Source organism: Salvelinus sp. IW2-2015, unplaced genomic scaffold (genome assembly GCF_002910315.2).
Source record: "Salvelinus sp. IW2-2015 unplaced genomic scaffold, ASM291031v2 Un_scaffold495, whole genome shotgun sequence".
NCBI lineage: Eukaryota > Metazoa > Chordata > Actinopteri > Salmoniformes > Salmonidae > Salvelinus > Salvelinus sp. IW2-2015.
In genome coordinates this window covers 430,432-450,174 of record NW_019942562.1, presented here as the reverse complement: position 1 = coordinate 450,174, position 19,743 = coordinate 430,432, and the positions used below count along the sequence as shown (strand labels likewise).

The following is a 19,743-nucleotide window of genomic DNA, read 5'->3' as shown; positions in this document are numbered from 1 at the left end:
TCATCATTATGTGTGTTTGGTGTTGTATACAAACAATTCTCTCACAGGGTTTCAGTCAAAAATAATGTTATCTAGTAGACTTTGATTAAATTTCCAATATCCTCGCCCACGTGGAAATTTCTGTAAGAGAAATATTATATGCAATTATGTATGATCCGACCGCATTCTGTCCCCTATCAACACTTTTTTTAACTTTTGGTGCCAAGAGAGAATGGTAAAAGAAAGTAGTCAAGACGACTAGCTTGATTCAGCCTCCGCCATGTATATCTCCACTAAATCAGGGTATTTAAGGTTCTCCTATAATCCACTAATCCAATATATCCTGACATTCATGATTTCCTTAAGTGCCTGAGGGTGATAGTTTGTAGTGTGATTTCCTTTCCGGTCTATAGCGTAGTTAAGACCGTATTAAATCCCCACTATAATAATAGAGTCTGTGTTGCTTGAGAAGTTGATAAATCTTATATATATTTCAAAGAAGTTGGATCATCATTATTCGGACCGTAAAGGTTAAAAAGCCACTATTTGTTTATTGTCAATAACATGATTTAAAATAATCCTCTATCCTGAGAGGATCGTGTTGGACAATTTGCACATTTGGATCAAAATTATTGTTAATTAAACCATCACCCCTTTGAATTTCTTTGCCCATGGAGAAATATATTTTGCCCCCCCAGTTCTTTTTTCCACAACTTCATCTAAAACTGTTGAATGGTTTCCTGTAAACAATAGATATCTATAATTCCTTCTCTTTTAGCCAGGTAAATATGTGTCTTTTCTTATTATTCTGCTAAGCGCATTAAATTGTAACTGGCTATACTTATTTCACCACTTACCATAATGAGACACACTTTCATTCTTTTAATCAGAATATATTTTTGTAACGTACTATTAAAAGTAACATTAATGATTAAGTGGTCTATATAGTTGTACCATGTATTTGCATTTTACTAGTAACTCCATGGTCCTACTATTCCACCCGCTAAAAGGCCTCATCTCGAATGGCTTGTCATCCAATGCCGGCAGACCACCCTCGACCCCTGTATCATAGCTGAACCGACTGGGATCCATTCTTTGAAAAGAGCATACAGTGCCATTTACCGAATTGAAGTAGATCAATTGCCATATGCATTTCATTGCCTCACCTCGATTTGTATTATATATATCTGTGGATTTCCTCTATTGTCCCTAACATCTTTTACTTCTTCCTTCGCAACAGTTGTGGGATAACACATACACACACACACTCAGCCTTACCACAACAACCATAAGCTCACTTTCTCAACAATTGCACATCCAGAGCCCAACTCAAGATGGGTCATGATTTACAAATGCACTTGCAGTTGCAGCTGCATGAGAAGGCCTGCAACGCACAAAATGAGCAAAAAATGAGAGATTTATTTTACCATTGTCACATCCTAGATATGGAGGTCATTGTACCACCTTATTCTGAAACCCACCAATAGGCACCTCATGACCATGTCCCACGACCATCTCCATGCAGTCCGATTTGATTTTTGTGCGCCCAGGGCCCATAATATGACCCCCTCTCTGAATGGTCTCGAGTTGGAACCCCCCCCCCATTGGGGTTACTGCAGCTGTGTGCGCGCACTGGCCATTGCCTGGTGGGGGCACCCACCGGAATCCCACCGGCTAGGTACAGGTCGTCAAGGTTCTCTTGAGCGCTTAGAATTCCTTGTATATTATGCTCTCCTTTAGGGGGCTTTTGCTTTGCAGGCCACCTGCCAAGCAGGCTCAGATCTTGAGGGGCAGTGCTGCTCTTGGTCTCTGAACTCATTTTAGCTGCATACAGACCGCTTACAGCGAGCACATAAAACGTTAGGGACTTCTCTTAGTATCTGGGTTATTCAGGTGGGTGTTCTAGGGTAAGTGCCATGGACCGTACCATTAAAATAGGATAATAAATAATTAGATATAATTTATTTAAAAAAATTAAAATGTAGTTCTCCATGATAGGACAATAAATAATAAGACGTATATTCATTATAAAAGTTATCCATCATCTGAAAACATTGAAAGCGCTTTATTACCCGGCTCACAGCAATACATTGGCTCTGGGATATGGCAACATTTCATTACTCACTCACTCAACTTTCAACATAACAAAATAAAATAAAAAAATAAACACAACCATTACCATCCACACATACTGTGCTTCTGTTTACTTAGATTTTTATCTTCACTATGTTCAGATTAGTGCTTGTGTGTTCAATTAGTTATATGTGAGATTTATAGAAAAGCTATATTTTTTTATTGTATTGTTACAATCAGTAACCGGGCTTGAATTGTGTTTATTCCTCGTCTATGAGAACTTTGTAATTTTGAAATAACCATGGAGTAGTCTTGTGTGTCTCTGAACAACTGGTTATCAATATATAGTTTATCAACGACGAGAGCTACTCGTTTCGCTTTTAATTATTTTCTTTGAAAAATTGGATACAGACTTTGCGGCCGTTCTGGCAATTTCCTTCGGAAACTGCATCATTCATGCCAATTTGGTCCAGCAAGTCTTTTACCAGTTTTAACCATTTTATTTATTCTTTAAATGAAGCAAATTTGGCAACGAGTTGGGCGTTCGTTACCTCTGCCTCCTCTGTCCAAGCGGTGAACGCGTTTTCAGTTGATTTTGTCGATAACTTCGCGTGGAATTCTGAAGCGCTGTAAGGAGGAACTCTCTAATATAGATTCGGGAACTTCTCCTTCTTTTTCTTGATACCTGTAAGTACCAAATTCTTCTCTCATGGATCTAGTTTGTATGTCCAGTAAAGGCTTCCCTTCAGAACGGTGTTCCCTTTTTAATTCCATTCATTTCGGTTTCAATCTTGATTGACTGTCCTTTTTAGCTTGTGTGTTTCCTTTCCACATGTCGGCAGCTTTTTCATCACTCATCTCTAGGCTTGCCTTCAAATCTTTTATGATCCTTATAACTAATTCAAGTATAACCCAATTTGTTATATTATTGATTTAACAGATCGGTTTCGGACCTTTACAATTCCGGGTGGTGAGATATTTTAAATCATCAGTGTTGTAGAAGAGTCACGTTTTCGTTTTGTAATCGGTTCCCCTTCTTTACTCTCCGTCATGTTTGTGTTGTTGCCTGTTTTCGTAATATTTGTCGATAAATGTCTCTAGTTTTAGGATTTGTTTTGTGTTATTGTCCAGATTGAAGGTTATCACTCCAGATTATGTAGTGCTAATATTTTAGTCTAATTTAGCAGATATTTCGAATATTATGTTTTATCTTGAGGTGCTTTACATAAATCCCTTCAGTCCGCCATTACCCCTTATGTTACCTTTACGTCATTACGTCACAGGCCAGGTCACAGACAGTGCGCTGTCTTAGTGGGAAGTACTGGTGGTCCCTGATGGAGCACCTTGCCATAAGGCAAAAGTGATAACTAAGTGGCTCGGGGAACAAAACATCGATATTTTGGGTCCATGGCCAGGAAACTCCCCAGACCTTAATCCCATTGAGAATTGTGGTCAATCCTCAAGAGGCGGGTGACAAACAAAAACCCACAAATTCTGACAAACTCCAAGCATTGATTATGCAAGAATGGGCTGCCATCAGTCAGGATGTGGCCCAGAAGTTAATTGACAGCATTCCAGGGTGGATTGCGAGCAAGCTCTGTACTGGTGGTGCCCCGATCCCGCAGCTGAATCAACTGTAGGAGATGGTCCTGGCGCTTGCTGGACTTTATGGGGTGCTCTGAAGCCTTCTTCACAACAATTGAACCGGTCTCCTTGAAGTTCTTGATGATCCGATAAATGGTTGATTTAGGTGCAATCTTACTGGCAGCAATATCCTTGCCTGTGAAGCCCTTTTTGTGCAAAGCAATGATGATGGCAAGTGTTTCCTTGCAGGTAACCATGGTTGACAGAGGAAGAACAATGATTCCAAGCACCACCCTCCTTTTGAAGCTTCCAGTCTGTTATTCGAACTCAATCAGCATGACAGAGTGATCTCCAGCCTTGTCCTCGTCAACACTCACACCTGTGTTAACGAGACAACCACTGACATGATGTCAGCTCGTCCTTTTGTGGCAGGGCTGAAATGCAGTGGAAATGTTTTTTGGGGATTCATTTGCATGGCAAAGAGGGACTTTGTAAATAATTGCAATTAATCTGATCACTCTTCATAACATTCTGGAGTATATGCAATTTGCCATCATACAAACTGAGGCAGCAGACTTTGTGAAAATTAATATTTGTGTCATTCTCAAAACTTTTGGCCACGACTGTACATACTCCTCCTACTGTACCTGCTGTACCTACCTACTGGAATAATGTACCTGCTGTACCTACTGTATCTACCTACTGTATCTACTGTACCTACTATATTTACCTACTGTCCCTACCTACTGTACATACTGTATCTACCTACTGTACCTACTGTATTTCTCTACTGTACCTATTGTATCTACCTACTTTATTTATTTACTACACCTACTGTATCTACCTACTGTATCTATATACTGTACCTACTGTACCTACTGTATTTATCTACTGTACCTATTGTATCTACCTACTTTAATTTACTACACCTACTGTCTCTACCCACTGTATCTACCGACTGGACCTACCTACTGTACCTACCTACTTTATCTACCTACTTTACCTGCTGTACCTACCTACTGTATCTATATACTGTACCTAAAGTATCTACCTACTTTATCTACCTACTGTACCTACTGTATCTACCTACTCACCCTAATGTACCTACCTGCTTGCCTACCTTCCTGCCTGGCTGCCTTGCCTACCTGCCTGGCTGCCTTGCCTACCTAGCCTGCCTTCCTTGTCTACCTACCTGCCCTGCCTACCTGTGTGTACAGTAGGCCAGCCTACTAGCTACAAACATCAATACAAAATCATCCATCCAATATGAATAATTCATGTATTAAAACCTCTTAAGGATCGGCCCCTTTTTTCCCCAATTTTCGACTAAAGGAATGTAGGAGAATATAWMGMWTWRRWYYKGKKRAARRWWAWWAAAARRAAAAAMCMAMCSKTTAAATTTTTTTTTTGTTCCATCATCTTTGAAATGCAAGAGAAAGGCCATAATGTATTATTTCAGCGCAGTTACAATTTAGATTTTGGCCACTGGATGGCAGCAGTGTATGTGCAACGTTTTAGACTGATCCAATGAACCATTGAATTTCTGTTCAAACTTTTGTATCAAGACTGCCGAAATGTGCCTAATTTGTTTATTAATAACTTTTTCATGTTCAAAACTGTGCACTCTCYTCAAACAAGAGCATGGTATTCTTTCACTGTAATAGCTACTGTAAATTGGACAGTGCAGTTAGATTAACAAGAATTTAAGCTTTCTGCCAAAATCTGATATGTCTACGTCCTGGGAAATGTTCTTGTAACTTACAACCTCATGCTAATCGCATTAGCCTACGTTAGCTCAACCGTCCCACAGGGACGGCCATTTAGTTAAGTTTTTTAACTAAATGGCAGCCATTCGGTGACTGTGGATCTTCATGGTAGTTTGCAGGTCTTTTGTATAATGCACGAGATTGRTTTATCAGTGATCTTTTTTTTCAAATACAACATACCCCGGAAATGACAGCTGTTTCTTCTTCCTGTGAATGGCATTCGCCAGTGGTCAAATTGAGTAAACAGAMATTTACATTTGGTTGGTAACGTTACAACTAATTTGTTGTCGCACGGTGTTAACATGGCTTGAATTAAATAAATGTAATGCATTTTGGTTGATCCATCTTCCCCTGGATTTCGACAAGTTGTAAAATAAAGACGGTCAAGGAAAGAGCGCGCGGGGATAATTGCGGGCTGTGCGTGTGACATCACACATACCCATTACTAGGTCCTCTCGGCATTGCTCSGGTTTGTATTTAGGGGGATGGGGCCGTGCAGAGGATGATAGAGCTCTCGTGGCGATGTACTTTAGTTCTTGGCTAAATCCTTCCACTTCCTAACCGAGCCACCCGCATTGTTTTATATATAGTACCCATTCACGTATGTATTTTGGCGACGTTTGACCGGAGAAAAGTGGAGTATCCGTACGACCACGGTGCACTCTGAAAAACTACAAAATGTATTCCAGTGGAGCTGCTGGAGGTAAATTGTGCATTGCTAGTTAGCCAGACGGCTAACTATAAGGGTGCTGATTTGTATGTCGTTGGTATCTTCAATCATTTGCATGATGGTTTGTTTTSATTTTGTAACATTGTTCGCCAACCTCAATATAATTTCAGAATAACATTTCGTCCTAGYTAGCTAGATCTTATTAGCAGTCATTGCCACCGTTTTCCCGGCCTGTTGTTACTGTAGCTTTTAGTTATACCTGTTGACCTGGCTAATGATAGCTGGAAGTCGATTAACTTGTTGTTCAAGTCCAATCCTAAAGTAAGATTGATTTGGGCAAATTAGCGAACAATTGCTTTAAACAAGTTCTAGAAAGAATTTGACCATCAAATAGTTGGTCTTAGGTAGCCATCTTGCTAGCTAACGTTAGCCAGCTCAGATGAACAAATTGTTAGCTAGCTAGCTAGGTTAGTCATCTTCCCTTAGCCAACGGCGGCTTGTTAGCCTTTTCAAATGTTAGCTAGCTGGTTTGCATGCTGGCTAGCTAACACAATTTAGCTAGCTAGCTGACTTGGATTGCATGCTAGATAGCTAGCACTATTTAMCTACGTTTTAGCCATTGCTTGTTGTGTGACTTGCTAGTTATATTTTCGAGGCTGTTTGAAAAAAAGTWATTCTCTATCCTCTTGGTTAACTAGTTAACGTTACTATTATGGGGACCAGTCAACTTGCTATGAATTGAGCAAACATCGATAATTTAGTTATGCATCCTTTGCTAAGTTATTGTTAGTGAGTTGAAATTGGTAATGGTGCCCCGATTGTTTTAGTTCTAACAAATTGCCATAATGTAAAGGCCAAACAAAGAAAATATCTTATGGCTTTAGAAAGCCATGCGTTGTGACTAGTAGTTACTTTAGTAAATTAGGGTAACTAGCTAATAGATTATCCTAGTAGTAGCATGGAATTGTTCATTCCTCCTAGGTTTTTCAAAGTGGAGCACGTTTGGGTGAATTTAAGATTTGCTAGAAAATAAGGTTGCACCACTGATATAATTGTTGACTAACTATTTTTCTGTTGATTATGTCCTACCCTCCACTTATTGAGAATGACCACTCCTAAACCACTCATCTACTTGAAACTTGTCACTATCAGACTTCCAGATTGCTAGTGTGGGCTAGTTGATAAGGGAGCAGAAAAATCGCCCAGAAGTTGTAGCTACATGGCCCTGTTCTAAGGCTGATAAGAGGGCATGGCATTTAGAAATAGTTAGCTAACTATGCAGGAATAAAGTATGGGAAATAAAAATGTACGTGAAGAATGACGTGACAAGGTTTCCTTTGGGCATGTTCAAAAGGAGTAATATCTAAGAATATTACAAACATTTTGATCCATTCCGCCTTCATTTGACTCATTGTGGGACAAGTCAATTGACCACTGTTTTCTTATTCTCTAGCTGCTGAGATGCTTGAACCACCTCACTCCTCGGGGTCAATTGGCTCTGGTAAGCTTCTTTCACACCAGTCTAAGTCTAGCACTATGTTTGTACCACCAGCCTACTATACCCTATAGTATACATTTTGTTTTCTCCTGTCCCCCGGACTGCTGTAATTTAAATGTCTTGATTCTGCCATGCAAATACGGCAAGTATAATTGTAGGAATCAATTGGATGAAAAAGTGTTTACCAGCCAGAAAGAACAGTAGACTGCACTGAAGCACTAGTCATGTTATATGTTATATTTGCATCTTACAATATGTCCTGAATATCAGACCCCTGAAATACCCTCTTCTACTGAATATTACGGCAGATATTCAGACATTCTGATTTGAAATGTGGAGAAATCCTATAATAGTTCACTCTTCATAGAGGCTTAGCTAGCTGAGAAAACAAATAACCACCGGGAAAAGTCAGCTCAAGGAAAGACTGCATTTTTCTGATAAACTTTCCTGGTATTTTTCCCTGCCACGTTAACAATGTCTTAATCATGTGTTAAGACTCACAAGGACATTCCACTTGTTCTCTTCAGAGTGACTTATTGGACATGACAGTTTTGTACTGTATAGCTAGCTAGTGTGCATTGTTAAAGTCAAAAGGGAGTTATGGGGATTCAAAGAGCTGGAGAACAGAGATAAGATGTCAAAAGGGAGTATGTTCAGACATGTTCCTCCATGACCTCAAGGCCCCAGACCAAAGATGCCTGTTCGCTGGACGAACAGTCAATCTCGGCCAGGGCTCACCAACCAAATAGTTCAAGCATGGCAGCAAAATGTATTGAGCATCCATACAACTATTCACATTCTAGAAAATAATATTTCACGTTCAAGTGTGAAAGAACAATCTTGTGAGTTACCCCAGTATAGYCTGGTCCCAGGTCTGTTTGTGTTGTCTTTCCAACTCATGACCATGAACATAGGAGTTGGTAAAACATCTCAAAGTTCTGGGACCAGGCTAAACAACTTGTTTTGTATGTGCAGTTATTAACTTGTTTCTTTGTTTGCTTCCTACCCCTGACCCCTCTGATCCAGATCCCCCGTCTCCCCCAGTGCCAGAGTATGTGTTCAAACCCCCCTCGCGGCCAGACTTTGGCACCATGGGCAGGACAATCAAACTGCAGGCCAACTTCTTTGAGATGGAGATCCCCAAACTGGAGGTCTACCACTACGACATTGACATCAAGCCAGAGAAATGCCCCAGAAGGGTCAACCGGTATGGAGCCGTTTTAATTGGTTTACATGCTTTTACCTGAACAAAATAACTAGTAGGCTATTATCTAGTTGATGACGTTTTGTACTGTATTGATAAAGTCTAACACGCTCCATTTGTGTTCTCAGTGAAATTGTGGAGCACATGGTACAGCACTTTAAAACGCAGATCTTTGGGGATCGAAAGCCAGTGTATGACGGGAGGAAGAATCTCTACACAGCCATGCCCTTACCTATAGGCAGGGAAAAAGTAAGTCTCCCCGTCTGACCAGAGGTGTCTTATGTGAAGGCACCGAAATTTTGGGACAGCCGTGATTACACGCAATGTGATATTATGTACACTCAGTGCCAGTTTATTAGGTACACCTATCTAGTACCGTGTCAGAACCCCWTTTGCCCCCAGAACAGCACGAATTCTTCGGGGCATGGAACCGTTGCTCTATTGGTATCAAGGAACCTAGCGTGTGCCTAGAAACCATTCCCCACACCATTACACCACCAGCCTATACCATTGACACCAGGCAGGATGGGGCCATGGACTCATGCTGCTTATGCCAAATCCTTGCTCTGCCATCAGCATAACGTAACAGGAATCGGGTTTCATCGGATCAGGCGATGTTTATTCACTCCTCAATTGTCCAGTGTTGGATATCGCGTGCCAACTGGAGCCACTTCTCCTTGTTTTTAACTGATAGGAGTGGAACCCGGTGTGGTTGTCTGCTGCAATAGCCCATCTGTGACAAGGACCAACGAGTTGTGTGCTTTGAGATGCTGCTCTGCACACCACTGTTGTACGGCGCCGTTATTTGTCTGTTTGTGGCCCGTCTGTATGATTCTTGCCATTCTTCAACCTCTCGTCAGTTATCTGTTTGCGCCCACAGGACTGCTGCTGACTGGATGTTTTTTTGTTTGTTTCACCATCCTCCGTAAACTCCAGACACTATCGTGCGTGAAAAGGGGGCCGGCCAGCTTCTGCGACCTGAACTGGCGCACCTGGTACCAATGATCATACCACGCTCAGTCGCTTAGGTCACTCGATTTGCCCATTCTAACGTTAAATCAGACAGTAAAAGGATGCCTGTTTGCTGGCTTTATACAGCAAGCTACGGCCACGTGACTTTTGTCTGTAGAAGCGAACCATTTTCGTGAACTTGGTGGTGTAACTAAATAAACATGTGTAAATTACATCCATAATATTGGTTTTCATCTTGTGTATAGACTACTTATCACACATGTGATAAGTAGTCTATACACAAGATGAACTGTATACTGGGTATACAGTAACGTCAAAGTATTTGCCCCCTTCCTGATGTTCTCTATTTGCATATTTTTGATACTGAATGTTATCAGATCTTCAACTGAAACCTAATATCAGATAAATGGAATCTAAGTGAACAAATAACACAAWTACATGTTTATTTCATAAAGTTATGCAACTGTGTAAAAAAAGTAATGGCCCCCTTACACTCAATAACTGGTTGTGCCACCTTTTTGCTGCAATGACTCCAACCAAATGCTTACTGTAGTTATTGATCAGTCTCTCACATCACTGTGGAGGGATTTTGGTCCGCTCTTGTATGCAGAACTGCTTTAACTCCGCAACATTCGTGGGTTTTCAAGCATGAAATGCTCGTTTCAAGTTATGCCACATCTCAATTGGGATTTGGTCTGGACTTTGACTAGGCCATTCCAAAACTTCAAATTTGTTTCTTTTGAGTCATTTTCATGTTGAGATGATTKTGTTGGATGATTTTGTATTGCTGCATGACCCAGCTGCACTTCAGCTCACAGATGGATGGCCTAACATTCTCCTGTAGAATTTTCTGATACAGCCTATTTTAAACACACCAAAACACCTGTGTCCCCAAACAGGTGGAGCTGGAGGTGACCATCCCAGGCGAGGGGAAAGACCGGAACTTCAAAGTGGCCATAAAGTGGGTGTCCTGCGTCAGTCTGCAAGCTCTTCAAGAAGCCCTGTCTGGACGACTGCCAAACATCCCCTTTGAGACCATCCAGGCCCTGGATGTGGTCATGAGACATTTGCCCTCTATGAGGTCAGTGTTTTCCCCTTTAAAACAATCAGTATATTTTTGGTATGTAATATTGGTATTTAATGGTGGTATTTAGTTAYAGCACATACATAGTTATCAAACAACTGTTCTCGTGCAAATGGACTCAATCAAACCAGTAAATGGGTCCACACACCTAATATGCCCATCTATCCCAAGACATTTCTTCAATCGTTCCTTCAAACATGGCCACAAATTGCTGTTTTCTTTGTACACACCAAAGCCTTACAATCCCCATTCACTTCTAGTATGTTTGTCCCTGTGGGTTATGCAAATTCCTCTCTCCTTGTCTATTTGTAAAGCCAATTTCAGTTGAGATATTAATCAAATTTTCCTCCCACCCTCTTCCAACAGGTACACCCCCGTCGGACGTTCTTTCTTCACCCCTTCAGAGGGATGCTCCAACCCCCTGGGCGGGGGCAGGGAGGTCTGGTTTGGGTTCCACCAATCGGTTAGGCCTTCCCTGTGGAAGATGATGCTAAACATTGACGGTAGGTTTCACTCTGCAAATGGCTGTAAGGAATGTACCATTTGGAACACAACCAAAGTGTCAGACTAGAGTATGTCTCTGTGTGACTGGAAGGAGGATAGTACTGGGAATCTCATTCCATGGTAGGTTTCAGTCAGTAAATAAGTGGCATTGATTAAGCTCTCCCTAAAGTGCTGATTTGTGTGGAGCTTGTACTTTTGTGGTGATGCCATTGGTCCTAAAAGTGTAAACCCACTGCTAAAACAAGTGCAACCTACCATAATGGTAAGTTACAGTATGTATCTGGAAGGAGGATAGGTCTGAATCTGTGCTGTGCTTGGTGTTTTGCAGTGTCGGCCACCGCCTTCTACAAGGCCCAGCCTGTGATTGAGTTCATGTGTGAGGTTTTGGATTTCAAAAGTATCGAAGAACAACAGAAACCCTTAACCGACTCCCAGAGAGTAAAGTTTACCAAGGAAATCAAAGGTAATCATTCATTACCAGGTAATCAATAGTTGCATTGGGTTGGTTGTTTTGTCTGTCTGAGTGGAAATATTTGAAAATACTTATATACAAAAATTCTGTACTATAACACATATAAATGTTGCTATGATGCGTGTATCTTTGTGTATTGACTTAAAATCTTAATCTGACTTGAAATCAGAGTAGAATGTGATAAAATAGGAAACCGTTGTCCACGGAATATGTGAATCTGACCATTGTCTTGTTGTGATTCTCAGGTCTGAAGGTTGAGATCACTCACTGTGGTCAGATGAAAAGGAAGTACAGAGTATGTAATGTGACGAGAAGACCAGCCAGTCACCAGACGTAAGAAAGAACACCCTAAAATATTCACAACAGCCTCAATTCCTTCAGTTTCCTGTGATGTAAACATGACTGTTTTTTTTAGGGATGTGATAGAAACAAACCTAATATTAACATGTTTAACACATAATTCATGCACAGGTTAGGAGCAGATCCCAATCAAGTTAAACAGAAATCCCCACTTGGTGTTGGATTTCTTTGAAAATCCATTTAAACTTTTTTCTTTTTGGTTCGCTCATCTGTTTTACCTCAGGTTTCCACTGCAGCAGGAGAATGGCCAGACCATAGAATGCACAGTAGCGCAGTACTTCAAAGACAAGTACAAACTCATACTGCGCTACCCCCACCTCCCCTGTCTACAGGTTGGACAGGAGCAGAAACACACCTACCTCCCCCTCGAGGTCAGTCTGCACTCCCCCCTCACAACTTGTTGATGGTTTACTGCTGGGTTTAAATTGTTACAAAGAATGAGGACCCGGGCGGTATTACAGAAACTCCACTTTACCATTACTTCGACAGACGATGCACAAGAGTATGTTTTAGTAATTTAGCAGACCCTCTTATCCAGAGCGACCTACAGTAGTGAGTGCGTACATTTTCGTATTGGTCCCCCGTGAGAATCGAACCCACAACCCTGGCGTTGCAAGCGCCATGCTCTACCAACCGAGCCACACRGGACATCGTGTCAGGTAGCGCAGAAGTGTTTTAAAACCTGCCACACTTCCTTTGAATCAGCTGTTTTTTCCAAGGAGAAAAGACATGCACACATTTAAACATGATATGCTACTCATCCTTTTATCTAGAAAATGCATTGCACAAATAGGTTTTTAATCACTTTACACATTTATAAATGTGATTTGCCTGGCGTGTGAGTGGAGAAGTCTCATTTCATACAAGCGCATTTGTTTCCTCTCCTTTATTACCTTTGGACTTTTTCAAAAGGAGGAAAGGAGAGGACTGAGGATTTAGCAAAACCAATTGACAGTCTCCATATGCAAGACTATTCTCTGGCTGAAGCCTTCGTGATGTGTCCCTGGGGGTAGTAATAAAGCTGTGTTGTAATGTATGTGTCTAGGTCTGTAACATAGTGGCTGGCCAGCGGTGCATCAAGAAGCTGACCGACAATCAAACGTCCACTATGATCCGTGCCACAGCCCGATCGGCACCAGACCGTCAGGAAGAGATAAGCAAACTGGTAAAGAGACTTAACTGACTTGGGAGAGTAAACTCAAGCACTGAGTGTCTTGACAGCTGCTTTTATAAACTTGAAATTATCTATAAGGATGTACAATGACTCTGAACTGCTGTTATTTAACTATTGATGGCCTGACTATGTGAATGTTTTCGTTCAGGCTGTCTTTCCAAAGTCCTAGTGTGTGTGTATATAAACAGTGGTGTAAAGTACCTCAGTAAAAGCACTTCATTATTTATTATATTTTTGCATACTTTTACTTCACTACATTCCTAAAGAAAATACTCCATACATTTTCCCTGACACCCAAAAGTACTCCTTACACTTTGACAGGAAAATGGTCCAATTTACACACTTATCAAGAGAAGATCCCTGGTCATCTACTGCCTCTGATCTGGAGGACTCACTAAACACATGCTTCGTTTGAGTGTTGGTGTGCCCCTAGCTATCCACCAATACATTTTAAAATGAAAATTGTGCATTTTAACAATTCCATTTACTTTTGATACTTAAGTATATTTAAAACCAAATACTTTTAGGCTTTTAGAGTACTTTCTCCACAACTGTATATAAACCCTCTGAATTATTACCACTAAACCGTTGTTCTCTTTTCAGATGAGAAGTGCCAACTTTAACAATGATCCTTACGTGCGGGAGTTTGGGGTGATGGTGAGGGATGAGATGACCGAGGTGAACGGCAGAGTCCTCCAGGCCCCATCCATCCTCTACGGAGGGCGGGTAGGTTTCTCTGATTTTAAGATGGGTTGATTTTATTCAGTGTTTCTTAATCCTGGTCCTGGGGACCCAAAGCGGTGCACGTTATTGTATAACTGACTCAAATGATCAACTCATCACCAAGCTTTTAATCAGGTGTATAGTGCTAAGGCAAAAACCTGACATTATAAAAACGGCACTGATGAACAACAGTTCTTTACGTATATTATGGAAAGGGAAACTTAGAACACTCCAAATAACAAAGTTATGTCACTTGTATTTTGAATCAGCCTTCTAATGTGAAACATCCCATTTAAGCCCGGTGTACACAACCCAATTTTGGCCCTGATTTTTAGCTGTCCCAGCGACAAAATCCCCATGTCGTTGCCTACAGCCGTCACAGACGCAGGTTTAATGTGAGCGGGTCAGAGACGTAATCTGCGGGCTACTGATCTCGCCTTTGAGCAGTCCCAGACGTCCCGATATTTTCAAACATGTTTAATTTTATCTGCACAAAATCTGCAATGCTCTTGTAGTGTGAGATGTGCAACGGCAAGTTGAGAACGGTGGTCAGCAATAGCCAATGAGGGCTCGCTAGTGAGATGATGTTGTTTTGCATCACTCAAAATGTGTAGACTCTCRCGCAGGAGCGATGACTACCACTAGTATGCGTCTGTACTTGCCTTTAACCAAAGCCAGCGTGTCAGTTACAGCTCGGAAGTGCACAAGCAATGTTATTAAATTCAAGTGATGACTAGACATTTCAACTCTGTATGGCAAGTGTGAATGTCTGACTGAAGTTTGAGGCTGCTTTGAGCCACAGCACGTTGGAGCTACGTTTAATCTAATCACATTGTTTTGGCGAGACAGCGTGGTATCAAATCCTCACCGACCAAGTGAAGTCTTGCAGGGTGACCTCAGTCTGTGCCACATCGCTTAGTATCGCTCCACTATGTTGGCAACAAAAACTACAGGAAAGCMAGTTGTTTAATGCGAGGCTCAGCGATGTTAGGATTTTGACTCATGTAGTTTACCCCTGGCTTAATTTGTCCCATTCAGACAACTATTTGTCTCTGACCCTTATCTCGTCTTCCTTTTACTCAAGCAGAATAAAGCAATAGCAACTCCCATCCAGGGAGTGTGGGACATGAGGAACAAGCAGTTCCACACTGGCATAGAGATCAAGGTGTGGGCCATCGCCTGCTTCGCTCCACAGAGACAGTGTACTGAACTCCTGCTCAAGTAAGAACTGCAGCTGCCAGGAGCCCTTAGGAGCCTCAATAACCATCGCAGGGGGGATGTTTATAATTGGGATGTTTTTTTAAAAGTTAAACTATTTTCCAATTTCTAAAACTATTTATTCTGTGTTAGCCCGCTTATGATTTCAATCTACACAATATTTTTGGAATCCAATAAAGAGTTTGAGGACAGTTGTATTGTGTTTTTGTACCTTCTAACCTGTGTTTCTCTCAGGGCGTTCACAGACCAGCTGCGTAAGATCTCTCGCGACGCGGGGATGCCCATCCAGGGCCAACCCTGTTTCTGTAAGTACGCTCAGGGGGCGGACAGCGTGGAGCCCATGTTCAAACACCTGAAGTGCACCTACCAGGGCCTGCAGCTGGTGGTGGTCATCCTGCCTGGGAAGACGCCCGTCTATGGTGAGGAAACTGGAAACTATACTGAACAAAAATATAAACGCAACAATTTTCAAGTTACAGTTCATGAGGAAATCAGTCAATTGAAATAAATTCATTAGGCCCTAATCTATGGATTTCACATGACTGGGAATACAGATTCGCACATGTTGGTCACAGATACCTTAAAAAAACAAACAATCAAATCGATAAAATGCAATTGTGTTCATTGTCTGTAGCTTATGCCTGCCCGTATCATAACCCCACCACCACCATGGGGCACTTTGTTCACAACGTTGACATCAGCAAACCGCTCGCCCACACGACGCCATACACATGGTCTGCGGTTGTGAGGCCAGTTGGACGTACTGCCAAATTCTCAAAAACGRCGTTGGAGGTGGCTTATGGTAGAGAAATAAGCATTAAATTCTCTGGCAAMAGCTCAGGTGGACATTCCTGCAGTCAGCATGCCAATGGCACGCTCCCTCAACTTGAGGCATCTGTGGCATTGTTATGTGACACACCTGCACATTTTAGTGGCCTTTATTGTCCCCAGCACAAGCTGCACCTGTGTAATGATCATGTTTAATCACCTTGATATACCACACCTGTCAGGTGGATGGATTATCTAGGCAAAGGCGAAATTATCATTAACAGAGATGTAAAAATAGTTGTGGCCAAAATTTTWGAGAAATAMGATTTTTGTGCGTAAGGGAAATGTCTGGGATCATTTCAGCTCATGAGACATGGGACCAAAACTTTACATTTTGCGTTTTATATTTTTGTTCAGTATATGTTCCTAAGTCAATGAATGTCACTGTTAATAACTCTGCCTCTAAATCCTATTGGTTCAGTTAGTGCTGTGCTCTTATATGCTGTTCTGGAATATTTAGTGGATTATATGTTCAACTGTATGAAAGCAAATTTCACATGCTGTTTCTACCTTTGACATTTTAGTCATTTAGCGGACACTCTTATCCAAAGCGACTTAAATTAGTGCATTCATTAACTAATTCAGAATTCATTGCAATGCACAAACTAGCTGTATATCTCTCCTGTTGTGCTGACATAGCCTTTCTCCCTCCCTCCCCTGTYTCTCTGTGGGCTAGCTGAGGTGAAGCGTGTTGGTGACACGGTGCTGGGCATGGCCACCCAGTGTGTCCAGGTAAAGAATGTTCAGAAAACCACTCCCCAGACCCTCTCTAACCTCTGCCTGAAGATCAACGTCAAGCTGGGCGGGGTCAACAACATCCTCCTCCCACAGGGCAGGTCAGTGCAGAACCTCTCATTATCATGGCTATGAATACTTGCTGGTTTACTGTTAATGTCTAACAGTATTGTACTCTGCATTCGGTTAAAATGTATAAACCAGTATGCGTTTATCCATGACATCTGTGAGACTTACATTCTTCCATAATAGCTTTTGTGGCTTATTCCAAGATATCAGTCTACTCATTCACCTATACATTCACATGCTATAAGTGAAACGTCAAGTCAGTCTCATCCAGCCATCCATGTATATGTCCATTCTTCTGTTCACACGTCTTCTCCTCTGTGATGATGGCTCTGGTTAATCTTATGGGTGTCTGTTCTTCCCAGGCCCCTGGTGTTCCAGCAGCCAGTCATCTTCCTGGGTGCTGATGTCACTCACCCTCCTGCTGGAGATGGGAAGAAACCCTCCATCGCTGCAGTAAGTCAGACAGAGCAGATGCTCCACAKGGCCTTGTCACCTACCAGGGACTGTAGGGGTGCATCTCAATAGTCTACAGTAGTTTATTTTACCCACAGAACCATGTTTCTGCTAGGGAGTAGGGGTGCAATAGTCTACAGCGGTGTCCTTTACTATGTCCAACATCTGAAATGGAGAGAACTGAGGGAATCAATAGCCTTCCACTCCACCTTGCTCACTGACCAGCTTTGACCTGACTTTCAAAACAGCCAAAAAATAAATGATCTTAAGTGTGCTATGTGCTTCCTCCTGATGAATCCCTACATGACTCCATCTGACCTATCCCCCTAGTGAAAATCCTGACGTGTATATTGTCCTGATCATATCCCTGTTCCTCTTTTCTAGGTGGTGGGGAGCATGGACGCCCACCCCAGCCGCTACTGTGCCACGGTGCGGGTGCAGCAGCATCGCCAGGACATCATCCAGGACCTGGCCACAATGGTCAGAGAGCTGCTCATCCAGTTCTACAAGTCCACCCGCTTCAAGCCCACCCGGATCATCTACTACCGCGACGGCATATCTGAGGGCCAGTTCAACCAGGTTAGACTTGAGGTAGACTTGAGGAAATAGGATTTCAATTCAATTGCATGATCTGTAATTGTACTGTACAAACCGTGGGGCGTGAGTAAAAAAATATATTTTGGGGTTTTGTATTGGTTTCTGTTTATTGGTTACTGTTCCAATTTAATTCTGACTGCCCGGTCTTTGTCTTTACTGAGATCAAATCAGATATTTTGGTTGTTTGGGAGTTAATTTGTAATTGTTCCTTTTTGGTTTGCACTGCTGTGTTTCTATTGGTTACCGTTCTGACTCCTTGTTTTGAACTGGTATAAATGGACCTGCTGTCGTTTTGGGGTTTATCCAGGTGCTCCAACATGAGTTACTGGCGATCCGTGAGGCCTGCATCAAGCTGGAGAAGGACTACCAGCCCGGTATCACCTTCGTGGTGGTGCAGAAGAGACACCACACTCGACTGTTCTGCATGGACAGAAACGAGAGGGTTCGTAATCTCTCCAATTCATACTGACCACTATTACTGTAAAATAAATGTGCATATTAAATTCCTACATTGGGATATTATATGATTCCTAATGTGTTTTGTTCAGGTTGGTAAGAGTGGCAACATCCCTGCCGGCACCACAGTGGACACCAAAATCACTCACCCATCGGAGTTTGACTTCTATCTGTGTAGCCATGCTGGCATTCAGGTAAGAACCAGCCAGCATCCAGGGGTGCATCCCAAATGGCACCCTATTCCCTATATAGGGTACTACTTTGTGTGCACTATATGGGAATAGGGTACAATGTCTGACACAACCCAGGACACTATAGAGCTAGGTCGTGGAGAATGGACCCACCGCCAGCTTTACTAATATAATGTGCTTTTGAGAGAATCGAATTGTAGTTTCTCTGCTCTAAATGTTTTTATAATTGGGACTTTTCACATTTCTAGATGTTGGTTATAGTAGAGCCAAAAAGTAAATGACTAATCCATTTACAATAAACATTTATATAATTTGTAATTCCCCTCAGGGGACCAGCCGACCATCCCACTACCACGTGCTGTGGGACGACAACCATTTCACCTCAGACGAGCTGCAGGTACTGACCTACCAGCTGTGCCACACCTATGTGCGCTGCACCCGCTCCGTGTCCATCCCAGCACCGGCCTACTACGCCCACCTGGTGGCATTCCGTGCCCGCTACCACCTGGTGGACAAAGAGCACGACAGGTAAGAGACATCACCATGTCTGCTGTAGACCATGGCCCTGTTCTGATACCACCTGGTGGACAAGGAGCACGACAGGTAAGAGACATCACTATGTCTGCTGTAGACCATGGCCCTGTTCTGATACCACCTGGTGGACAAGGAGCATGACAGGTAAGAGACATCACCATGTCTGCTGTAGACCATGGTCCTGTTCTGATACCCTATTAAAGTAACTGATATTTCCATCATCACTGCACCATTCAAATTGTGGTAGATGAGTGATTACCAGAAGGTGATGAAGGAAGGTCTTTTTAATATATATATTTTTTTGAAGAATTCACTAACTCTTTCCCCTGTGATCATTCCAGTGCGGAGGGCAGTCACACGTCGGGACAGAGCAACGGGCGTGACCAGCAGGCCTTGGCCAAGGCAGTTCAGATTCACCAGGACACACTGCGCACAATGTACTTCGCCTGAAGCTCCAAGCCTGTGCACCGGGGTCGGCAGGGGTGAGACAGACCCCACAGGGAAGAAGCCTTCACTCCTCCCACCTAACCCCCTTACTGTATCAGGTGTGGGCGCTAAGTGGGTTTGTCGTCTTGTCTCTCCCCGCCAGTAAGGGGGAA

The 19,743-nt window shown here is 42.3% G+C and overlaps 1 protein-coding gene across 10 annotated transcripts; it reads left to right on the top strand.

The window, feature by feature from the left end:
- Window positions 1–5,605: 5,605 nt before the first annotated feature.
- LOC112068410 (protein argonaute-2) lies at window positions 5,606–19,686 on the top strand. Of its 10 annotated transcripts, none has more exons than XM_070438142.1 (20): window positions 5,606–6,105; window positions 7,526–7,568; window positions 8,577–8,777; window positions 8,903–9,023; window positions 10,646–10,827; window positions 11,197–11,333; window positions 11,663–11,797; window positions 12,052–12,139; window positions 12,390–12,537; window positions 13,212–13,331; window positions 13,944–14,066; window positions 15,151–15,284; window positions 15,516–15,700; window positions 16,786–16,945; window positions 17,276–17,366; window positions 17,751–17,945; window positions 18,271–18,405; window positions 18,512–18,613; window positions 18,939–19,138; window positions 19,486–19,686. In XM_070438142.1, exons 1-20 carry the CDS (start codon window positions 6,081–6,083, stop codon window positions 19,592–19,594), a joined length of 2,634 nt encoding a protein of 877 aa, XP_070294243.1. In that variant the 5' UTR covers window positions 5,606–6,080; the 3' UTR covers window positions 19,595–19,686. The 10 variants fall into 10 exon arrangements, with proteins under 10 accessions (XP_070294243.1, XP_070294242.1, XP_070294241.1 ...); XM_070438141.1 differs by having other exon boundaries at window positions 17,751–17,957; XM_070438140.1 differs by having other exon boundaries at window positions 15,148–15,284; window positions 17,751–17,957.
- Window positions 19,687–19,743: the final 57 nt, after the last annotated feature.